General features: G+C 38.7%; 1 protein-coding gene across 1 annotated transcript; it reads left to right on the top strand.

Annotated features, from left to right (window-relative positions):
• Positions 1–1,007: 1,007 nt before the first annotated feature.
• LOC121892221 (ly6/PLAUR domain-containing protein 1-like) lies at positions 1,008–11,199 on the top strand. The gene is made up of 4 exons (XM_042405122.1): positions 1,008–1,221; positions 3,865–3,999; positions 8,601–8,870; positions 9,863–11,199. The coding sequence occupies exons 1-3, from the start codon at positions 1,173–1,175 to the stop codon at positions 8,846–8,848; spliced, it is 432 nt and encodes a 143-aa protein (XP_042261056.1). The 5' UTR covers positions 1,008–1,172; the 3' UTR covers positions 8,849–8,870; positions 9,863–11,199.
• Positions 11,200–11,400: the final 201 nt, after the last annotated feature.

Here is an 11,400-nt window from a genome sequence, read left to right as displayed (position 1 = left end):
TATAACCATTAGTCCCTTGATGGGTTATTATGTGCGTATACATGAACGCAGTTAGTTTATCCACCCTTGGACGATTTCTCTCTCTCACTCTCTATGTTTCTATATGTTGCCTCAATACGTTGTATTGATCTCAAAACACATTCAAACTGCAACAGTCAAGTTTAAAGGCAACATTTCGCTAATTGGTTTAATTTCGGTATCTTTTTAGGATGACGTAAAGGACAAATAATATTACCTACACAACTGAAAAAGTAACCATCAATCATATAATTGGCTGCAGTTTACATGCACATTTATTTATCACAAACTTCATCATGCAGGATAGAGAAGAGGTTGGTAAAATATCACAAACGTCACTGAACTCACCACTAATTATCCTTGATATAGGCTACTATACAGTAGGAGTATAATCCTCAAATCAAGTAATTTACAGTAGCAGGGAAATGTAGTAGATAGCTTAACAAAAAAAAAAAACTAAACCACAGCCAAGGTCGTTATATAGGCTGTAAGCCCAAAAATACACCGAAATATTCTTAAAGAACACTAATATACCAGAAAACTGTCAATAAAAGGTGATAAAAAGGTGCCTCTATATGATTGATTGAAGTATTATATCAATATCATTTATAAGTGTACCAAAAAGTATCATGAAACAATGAACACTAAGCCTTTTGCGCACGGACTCCCTGAAGTCCTGATATGTAAATTTTATAAGACAAAATAAAAGGATATTAAAAGGAGGAGAAATGGTCTCCTGTAAATATGAATTCATTTAACTTTTCTTACCTCTCGCAACAGTAACATTACAGAAATATCATAATAAATAAACTCACTAAATGTGAAGCAAAGCGAGTTTTAATCCCCCACAGAGGCTATTATTGCCATTTCTCTCTCATGAAGGCATGAAGACACACTGACTGAGATATGAAAATGCCAACTGTGCGCTCCCGTCACGTGGTGCGCTTTATGATTTCTGCGCTCCGGATTTGTCTCCAGTTGCGCTGGAGAGGAGACCCTTCTTCACTTTGCGGAGCTCTGTTCTCACCTCAGCCAGCCGAGAGGATGAGCGGATCCGTGTCTGGGCTTCTTCCGAGGCGATTCGTCCTCAATGCCTCCGTCTGAACAAGTTCATTTGGTCTGATGTTTCCCCACCGAAAGTCATTTGGGAGAGAATGCGTCTTCTGGTTTTTGCGACTTTATTTGGAGTCCTTCTCGACGCAGGTAGGTCCAACTTGGAGACACTGCAGCCCCGTTTCAGTCAGTGATGAGTGAGGGCACAGTTTGGAGCGCAAGTCCCTATGTGCATGCAACACAAAACTAAATTCGCTTTTATTGTATTTATATGTGCTTTCTAACAACATTTGTGCGCAACAGAGAGCAAATGTCAGCAATACAAACAATATTAATTTGCATCTATACCAATTTAGACATTTTATAGCATTTAATCTTAGGATATATTGTGTCAAAATGTTTACAAGCTTATTTTGACGTTGTTATATCAGATAAGCTGTTATTGTCTGTCTGCGTATGCGAGGTCCGTGCCAAATAGCTCAGACTTTCAGATCCTATACTGCAACCCATCTTTCCCTCTCACGGGGACATGCTCTTGATCAACCTCATACACTTATGGAAAAACTTAAAGAACATGGAAAGAGTATTTGGCAGTATTTGACAATCATGTTGCGTTTTTGGTGCTGCTTTTTGCGCGCTGAGAGAGCAGTGCTGTGCTGGACTCCTCTGCGCATTTTTGGCACAGAGGGAGAAAGATAGCAGCACATAATCAAGCCAATAAGAACCTTAAAGTGTTTAAAAAATGTTTATCAGCTGAGCCTCTGAGCTGGTTGTTTCCACTTCTCTAGTGCATGTATTTTCTTTGAATGGGGGATTTTATTCTTGCCAGAACAAGAGGGTGAACATGTTGCCATATTGTGCCATTTTGCTCCTTTCAAAGTAGCTGGTGGTCACGCACAGAAGGTTATTTTGTTGAAGTATTATTATGGGGGAACTTAATTCATGTATCTATAGCTATTTGTTATCCCTTTGAGTTTATATTTATATAATATTATTTCCTTATTTTGTATTCCCCACAGTGATTGCAATGAATGGCATTGATATTAGAATATATTGGTTTTGCAGTCATTTTACACACCTGGATGCAGAAGGTGTAAAGGTTTATTTTTCTTATCCGCTTCTGTTTTCTGTTGTGGAACAAACAAATAAAATTCAGAGCAATTTTCTAAAACTGATAAGCTGAACTCTGGAGCTGGATTTTGCCTTCAGGTACGCTTCAAAAAAAAAAAAAAAACCAAGAGAGAGAAAGTTCCCTGTTTTCACAATCTCCTTCCAGGTGATGGATGGAGGCTTGAGGCATTTGCTTGGTTTAAAGTAATTAGGCTGGAGGTTGTGATTTTATATGTGGACCTTTATCAGTTGAGTCTGCGTTTGATGGCGCTGTCGGAGTTGAGATTAATGATTGGTGCCATTTCAATAATTACACCAGTAATATCTGTCAGCGGGAACGGATGGCCTGTGTGGGACATTTAAGAAGGAAAAGGCAGGCGTGTTTGTGTGAAGGACTCACAGTTTGTGATTATAGACCTCCATGTATGTGATGGTGTCATGATGATGGTGATGATATCTTTTAGAAATGTTAATTAAACCCGGCAGGTGTATTAGATTAAACAATCCAGGGTGTCAATCAACACTTAGTTATGGAAAAAAAATTACTTTTGTGATAATAGGCTCAGTGAAATATAGACTTCATCGTTCCCCATGGTACTGTGCAGTTCACATGGGCATTGCACAGTATATTATCTGCAAAAATAGCACCCAGATGTCACTTTTAACCAGCATTGGTAGCATAATGTCAGCTCTAGACCTGACTATCTGCATTTTACTGTAAGTCTGATAGCTTGATGTCTTCTCCTTTCTGCAGGACGTATGTTCAGTATAGACACTCGGGATTTTGGGGTAAAAGAAAACCTCATTCTGGCGGCTTTAAAAGCATCAGATGAAATTTGCAAAAGCTGGGCAAAGTGCTGTATGTTATCTTTACGAGACGACGTGGTAGCAGTCTGACGTTCACATTTTTACTACCTCAGGGGATGAGAATACGCACAGTCAAGTCATCCTTGCTGCCTGTTTGCATTGTAAATGGAGCTTTATTACCTATAAAACCCATGGGTTAAAAGGAAATTTAAAGGGACCACTTTGCTTTGCTGATGTGTGCTTTTATGGCTTGTTCTCACCTCACCGTATGAATCTATAACCTCTCTGTTGACATATGGGACAGCCACTAAAAGGCAAATGAAAGCAAGGCTGAAAGTACCAAAAGATTAGACTACCTTATAGATAAAGTCACAAAACCTCAGCACTGCCCTTCTGCTGTAGTGGGCGTAGTGTCACAACACTGTGGCAGAAGACAGAGAGGATGACGTCGCACTCTCACGAAGCGCCATTAGGCTTGTTTGGAGCTTTGGCACCATCAAAGGCGCTCCCACAAAAGCAAAATCTATAAAGCCTGTGCTGCTTGACTTTGAGCTTGTATTTTCAAAACCTTGCGGAATGAGGATATTGTTAACAAATGTCGATAATGTGCTCTGCAGTCAAGAAAAGACGAATGATGTATCCTGTCATGAAAGGACGACAAAGAAACAAGAAACTATTGTATGTAGACAAGAAACATGTGCAATGGAAAGCAAGGAAATGGAAGCTTTAGTGATAGATGTATTTACCCTCAAATGACATTAAATTAAGTTTTAATTAAAAATAAGTGGACCATCTAGTTTCTTTCCTGACCAGTTTGATGGAAGGATTGATTATCTATCTGTTAAACATTCTTTTTGTTCCTCCTCCACTGGACAGGAGATGCCCTTCAGATCCAGTGCTACCAGTGCGAGGAGATGAAGCACAATGACTGCTCCACTCCGGAGTACATCGTCAACTGCACTGTCAACGTACAGGACATGTGCCAGAAGGAGGTGCTGGTCAAACCTGATGGTAAGTTTGCTTGCAATGTGGATTTTTCCATTGGCATGTAAACACATCAATCAATACACACATGGTTGGTGAATTATTAGACACAGCAGAAGCCAGATATTCATTGCAGTATTCAGATCTTTCTTGGGGTTTCCATCAATATTTTGTAACTGGCTCTCATTTCTTTAAATTGTTGAGTCATGGTAGCTGTCATGGTAACCACCCATCAATTTATTACACAGCAGTGTTGCTGCAGCTGGAAATGTAAAACATCATTTCTGGTGGCAGTTCTCAGTAGAAAGTCTTCCCAACCAGATGATGTCTAGCAAATGTAAAAGCTTTAATGATACGAATGTAGCCTGAATCGCTAGTTAGTCTTGCAAATCCAGATATGAGTGCAAATTGTAGTTCAAGTTTAGGTTTATTTGTATAACCCACAATTCATTGATAATGTATAGATGAAAGTTCTTTACTGGGTAAGAAAGCTTTCCTGTAGTTTTCACATTCCACAAATCCAGAGGAAGGACATAATGCTGCATTGACATGGATTCAGACAGACATTCGATGGCAAACCAGATATTGTTTTAGTGGACGAGAGCAGGATGGTAGACAGCATAGCCATCAGAAGTTAAAATGTTTTAACTTTTGCCATCCTTCATAACGGGATTTACAATCGGATGTTACATAGAAACAAGGAAAGCTAACATATGGCAGGCAACTATGTCACTTTATTAACTATTTAAATTCCCAATATGAGGTCAGTTTATTGAAATAACGCCTGTTTGGATATTTGCTTTGATGTTTTTGTGTGGGAGCCGCTGGCCGGGTCCTGCTGTTCCATTGGACTGTTTGTTTTTTCCATGCTGTACAGAAGGGGTTGTCCTTCTGCTGTCTACCGTCTGCCTGAATCCATGTCAATGCAGCATAAGGAATAAAGTAAAAATAAGAAAAAAAGAACACATGCACAGAAGGTTTGCTGTCATAATTTGAGATAGGAAATTAAGTACACTGTGTTGCTGAGTAATTAATGATAAAGATGAACAGACTGGTACAGATATTTCAAAATGGGTGCCATGTTTCCACAAAAAAGTCGATGAAATGCCCCAAAACATCCAAAAAAACTGTGTCTGTCTTTGAATTTTTTTGAGTTGTGCAATTTAAGTGATAAAATGCATGGAGAATCTTATGATTTGCAGTCTAAGAGGAGCTGAAGAAGACCTATAGTGGTTGAAACATTGTGATACCCATGTGGAATTAAAGAAGATTTAGGAACAACTGAGTAGTGTGTGGGTAGTCCTTTGTTCTTATGTGTATTTTTTGTCACATAGCACCTGCATAAATGCGTGAATGTGCGCGTGCCCCCTGATATTTGCCAATCTAAGAGTATCGTATAAATAACGTTTATTTCTTGGCTGCAAAGATGCCTGTTGATGGCTATAAAGACCTGCTTGCCATCTCAGAAAAAAAACAAAGATTACCAAGAACCCTGATAAGAAAGCAATGAACAGGACATTTTGGGAAGAAATTTGGAGGATTATGTAGTCTTGGCAGTGGTATTTGGCCACAAAAGCACAGGCTCAGCCAGCCAAATTTATACAAGTGCAAAGTTAGAGTTGCTATTTTTCTGTAGAGGAGAGGTGACCATCTGGAAACCAGAGACGAGCTGAACACATCGCCGCAATCAGAAACGTACTTGACCTCTGAGCATTACATTTTATTTCTTTGCCATTTGAATGAGTGGAGGCAGCATTATTAAGTCGCTAAGCATCCACAATTTTCGTGATGTACAACAGGGCAAACAATTAGCATTAAATAGATGTCATAAGCAAGTTTGTCTGGAAAAACAGCAGGTTGAAAAAAATATCATTTTTTCAAAAGTTATTTTGCTGTAATTGTGGCATTTATTTCAAAGTTTCGCAAGAGCAGCCTATCAGTAAGTTGTGAGGTTTCTCTCTTCATAGTAAAAAAGACAGAAAACTCACCAAGGAAACCAAACTATCTCCTTTTCTTTCTTCAGAATACTTTTTAATCCTCGTATGTCTGACTTACCGACCCTGCAGAGGAAGCTGGGTTGGTCAAAACAGTCTTCTGTGATTTCAGTGTAATAGACATTGTTATCTGTTATTTTGCTCCCATTTGCTCGGCTTCAAAGAACTCACTATTGTCCACTGTTACTGGAATCACGCTTGCAGTCAGATGATCAGACTGTAACACATCAGTTTTTCCCTGCAGTGTAGAACCTACGCATCATAAACAAATGTAAGGCCTTTTTATTTTCATGCTCATTTCCATGAGGCGTCTCATCTGAGTGTTGTGTTGCTGTTGTTGTGTCGCTCTAAAAACCCAGACAACACTATCTCTGAACCACTTTATTCGACTCATGGATCAAAGAGGAGAGACTTTCCTTCAGCTGCCACTGACACAACATTAGATTAGGTTTGCGCCGCCCTACAGAAAATAAAATGGATCATCATGTAGGGAGCCAAATTGTCTTTTCTCTGAAAAGCGATGGTCCAGTCACAGCTTAGCAACCATAACTCAGCACGGCAAGTCTGTCAAGCTTTGGATTTCTCAACATGTTGAAGTGGTGCACATGCAGCTCTAATTAAATCAATTGACATTATGCATTTCAGTAGCAAGGAAGTACTCCGATATGTCATGATGTGTATATTGACACGTGCTGCTTGTGATCACATTGTGCCTCCATTTTAGCAAATTTATGTGCAGTTTTAGAATATAACATGCAGCGTGAAGGATTGACAGAGATGAAACTTCTTTTTACAGCAGTTTGACAAACATCAAGTGCTATTTATATCAGATAATCCCCCGCACAACACTTGGATCAGCTGCTAGAGTTACTGTCTTACTACTGCTCCACTACTACTAGTACTCTTACTACATGCTACTGTCATGCTGACTGGTCAGAATGTGGTATTTGTTGTTTATATGTGTTTATAACAATATGATATCATATCATAAGTTCAGTGCAACATTAGTTACAGTATTACACGTCACAGGCCAGTTTTCCATGGCATAAGCTTTTTACTGTGTAACAAGCTAATTATTCCAACTTATATTGTCAGTAAAATATATGTTATATTACATAGTTACATTTAAATGTTGATAAGTCAGATAACAGACCAACAAAGTAATAGAACTATCTTATTCACTGATCGTTTGGGAAGAATGCAAGTAATGCTAATAATTTGATTAACTTAATAGCTAAAACTGGTAATACTATATATATAGTAATAATAACTGGCATGATCGTAGCAATATGTTATCAGCAGAGCTCTTGAAGTTCTTCACCATAGAAGGATGCTGACTACTTCCAGGTAGAATCGAGAAATCAAGGAGCTGTTGTTTGAAAATCACATTTGAAATAACTTAACGGTTTGAGTGGAAAATCATTATCGTTATCATTGCAAACTACATATCTGCATGAGAGCTGGAAGCTACAGGTGTACAACAGTAAGTATAAGGGGGATGGGGCTTAGCAGACGGTCAATTGGGCGGGAGTCTGACTGATTCGTGGAATCAAGAGCTGGGCCTTGAAAATGCGAGGGATTAACAGCATTTATTGTTTCAAGGCCCCAAAAGAGCTCTGTTCAGAGGGTCCAGAACTTCCAGCAAGGCCAAGATAAATTTGTATTCAGGAAATTCAGGCATTTACATGTGATTCTGGTGCAAAAAAAAAAACAGCTTGAGGCCAAGCATGCTGTTTTGCAAGGTGATTTGTACACCTGTACACTTGTGTTGTGAAGGATATCAAACAGTAGGTGGCCTGGTGGTCAGAAAGACTCTTCAAATTGGAAGTTTTTAAATTCAGAGCGTCTACAATAGCATTACAGGTGTTTATTTTATGTTTTACATTGACAGACAAAAAAAGAAGCAGAGTGCTGATGCTTTCTGTAGAAACATGTGCCACAAACACAAATAATATGATGGGGAAAAATACTCAGCTGTACATATTTCCTCTACTTCATCAATAAAAAGCATTCCCAGATTATGAAACGTCCTGCTGGCAGAGATTTGATTTATCTGAATTTGATTTAATCAAAACTTTCTCTTGTCCTGTAAGGGGAAATTCCATTTGCAGAAAAACACAAGATAAATAACACTCTACAAATGCCACATAAATGATAAAATACCTGCCATAACATACCATAGAAACAAATAACACCAATATATACACCAGATGGAGAAACATCACTTGATAAGGGAGTCAGTGGCTCTGGAGTGCAATAAAAAGTTACAGCACTACAGAATATGAGTTTTTTGTTCTTCATACAAGCATACAAATTGTAGTAACATATACCATACTGACAAACATCACTTAATAAGACCAGACAGGAAGTCAATAGCTCTGTAGCCCTGTAGTGCAATAAAATGCTGCAGCATTGCAAAACACAAGGCTCTTATACCGTACGTTACATCTTCAATCTAAGCAATCTAATTACAGCAAAGGGAGAATGAATCACTAGTTCTTTCAGTCTGTTGTTATATTTTGCAACATGTCAAAGTTGAATAACTGACCAATAACCTTACTTTCTCTGTCTGGATGCATATGATTTAATATAATAATATAATGTACAATGTTTTTCTTTGTTTTTTCTTTGCAGGAATACATTATCGGAAGTCTTGCGCGTCCTCCGGGGCTTGCCTCATCGCCTCCTCTGGCTACCAGCAGTTCTGCACAGGGAGGCTGAACTCGGTCTGCATCTCCTGCTGCAACACCCCGCTCTGCAATGGGCCCAAGAGGAAGCGCCCCGTCCCTTCGGCGGCGACGTCCGGCCCTCAGACGAACCGGCTTCTCCTTTTCTTCCTGACCCTCTTCCTACCGCTGCTGACGCTCCTCCCCCTGACGTAGATGGTCCCACCGCATCTGCTCTGTACAGTTTGTTTTCTTTAATCCAAAACCATAGAGGAAAGTCACTTTGTTCCTCTTGTCTTTGGTTCATCAAGTTCATGTTTCCCAGTTAGAGCTAAATTAGGACAGAAAAGCAATATTTTTGCGACGTTGCAAGGTTAGAGAGTTTGGCAGCAGAAAAGGGATTGTCCTTCAGCTAAACATGACAAACTTGTTTGCACTTTTTGCTGTAATTTATTTTCTCTGGTGACCGACTCACAAAGAAGTAGCTGCATATAAACATCAATCCAGACCGCAGTTTGGGGCCAACGAGATGAGTGGTTGGGGGTCTAGTTAAGTTAATTGTTTTCTATTTTAATGTCTACTCTCCTAACAAACACCAGGCCACTCCAGGCCCCAATTAACGGAGTAATTCCACAGAGTCTGATGACTAGATCTCCACTCTTTTCAAAAACATGCACTTTTAGGCATTTCAATGCATTTTTTGATGCTTTTGGAAGTCAACTGGCATTTGTTCCCACTTCTATCAAACAAACCGAACTAAAAGACTTAAAATAAACACAAACAATACCCCTCTTTTCCACTAAATATAAGGCTACAGCCAACAGCTTGTTAGCTTAGCTTAGCTTAGCACAAAGACTGGCAATGGAGAGCTGGGAAAACAATTTAGTAATATATAAATATCATTTTGAGGACACAGGTTTGAGTAAGTGGATTTGTTATCTTCAGACTGAGCCAGGCTAGCTTTATCCTCTTGTTTCCAGTCACTAAGCTAAGCTAACTGGCTGCCTGCTTTAGCCTCATTTGGGTGTCCACATGCTTTACCTTGGTGTGCATATACTTTTGGACCATGTAGCTTAGAAGAGAACAAAAACTTGCAATTTCAGGCAGTGCTTATTTCAGTGCATATTTGGTGCCACTAGTGTTCAAATACAGATAAAAATGTTCAAAAATGGTTGGTATGCATTTCCTTTAAGGCTGAATGAACACATATCCTGTCTATTTTCACCCTAGGCTCATCCTGGAGCCCAGACCTGCTATCACTGCTGTACTGAAGGAGCAGATTTGGACACCTCGCTGGCTTTGTAACCTCTCAGCATCATGAAAAACTGTTAATCTGATCGATATAACACTGTAACCACTGAGAATGACACTGGAGAAAACTGGAAGCTGGAAGAGTACTAAGCTTTGTGAATCGTCTATTGCTCCTGCTGCCAGAAAAGGACCATCCAGTCTACAACCAAGGCATTTCTCAATGTCTTTGCTTTTTGTGAAGTGGAGCGTTTTGTGAGGAGCCTGCACTGAAGTTATTTTCTGGTTATTAAATGCTGTAAAAGGTACTGGTAGAAGTTATAGTGGAAAATTTCTTATTTTGTGGGTTTTGTTGAATTTATGGTTTGAAACTGAGCTGTTGTTTTATTTCTTGTTGATGCTGTTGCTATTGTTGCTTAGAATACACACATTTTCTTATGACCCCTCACTACACATATATTCTTCATATGTTATGATGAAGAGGGCACTTTGATTCAGGCAAGTAAGAACTGAATTTGAAGGTTTCCAAGGTCTCTTGCAGCATATTATCATATTAATTTATGCATATTTTCCACTGCCAAACAGTATTGATTGACATTTTACTACAGGGAATACAAAGATGCTGAAACGGTTTTGGAAAGCCTATTTGTGTTATCGCTTATTCATCCTCAATCTTAAAACTGATGAAGTTATACAAGCAGATGATTGGATATATTAAATATTAATATTATGTCTTTGTGAAATGAGATCTTGAACCGTTTTAGAGCTAAACTTGGAAACACCTGCTTCAGTGAATTTATAAAATAGTGTTACATAGATATAGCGGAGTATGAGAAAAAGCTATAAGCACAAATAAATTCTCACTTGAGAGTTGCTTCAGGGTGATATCAGCCATATTTCCCATTAGTTTTCTTCAGAACATAAGAGAATTAAACATATGCCAAAATCATAGCTAGTGTTGCATGTAGCCAATGCTGTAGACCAAATACTGTATTTTCTAATCAGCACTTATGACATAAAATTTGACTTACAGTATTGATCTTATTTCCATGTCGAAATGAGCATTTTGTGAAATTTACTCTCTCTCTCATTGTTTCCATGATGTTTGATTTACTGCTTGCACTGGATTGCTTTTTTTCAGTATGTATATTACCTTTATATGTATTGAATGTGCTGTAGACAATAACAATGCAGGCATTTTCTCACTGTATTACAATGCCGCACATAAAGGTATTAAAGGAGAGCAGAGTGAAAGCCGAGAAAATGAACTGACAGAATATGGAATTTTGTAATGTTATAATAAAACCAAGAAAAAAACACGTTTTCATTGGTAGAACAGTGTTTTAATCATTATTTGACTGAGCAAAAGGAAGAAATTGTGACATTTTTTCCAAACTTTACAGCTAAATATCAGAATTCACCTCATGCATGAACTTTTCAGGGTTTGGGTGGACGGGGGTGACTTTATTTGACTCTCTGGGAAATGATATCCACCACTGCCGGTGGTCTCTGGGAGGTTA

The sequence above is a fragment of the Thunnus maccoyii genome, chromosome 24, assembly GCF_910596095.1.
Source record: "Thunnus maccoyii chromosome 24, fThuMac1.1, whole genome shotgun sequence".
In the NCBI taxonomy this organism is placed as follows: Eukaryota; Metazoa; Chordata; class Actinopteri; order Scombriformes; family Scombridae; genus Thunnus; species Thunnus maccoyii.
The sequence above is the reverse complement of the archived record's forward strand: the minus strand, read 5'-3'. Positions and strand labels throughout refer to the sequence as shown.

What these genes read in the sequence shown, in the direction of transcription:
- LOC121892221 (XM_042405122.1), top strand. Translation starts at nt 1,173, where the DNA reads ATGCGTCTTCTGGTTTTTGCGACTTTATTTGGAGTCCTTCTCGACGCA. An exon ending in TGGAGTCCTTCTCGACGCAG is followed by an intron (nt 1,222 to 3,864) that starts GTAGGTCCAACT and finishes TCCACTGGACAG; the next exon opens with GAGATGCCCTTCAGATCCAG. An exon ending in GGTGCTGGTCAAACCTGATG is followed by an intron (nt 4,000 to 8,600) that starts GTAAGTTTGCTT and finishes TTTTCTTTGCAG; the next exon opens with GAATACATTATCGGAAGTCT.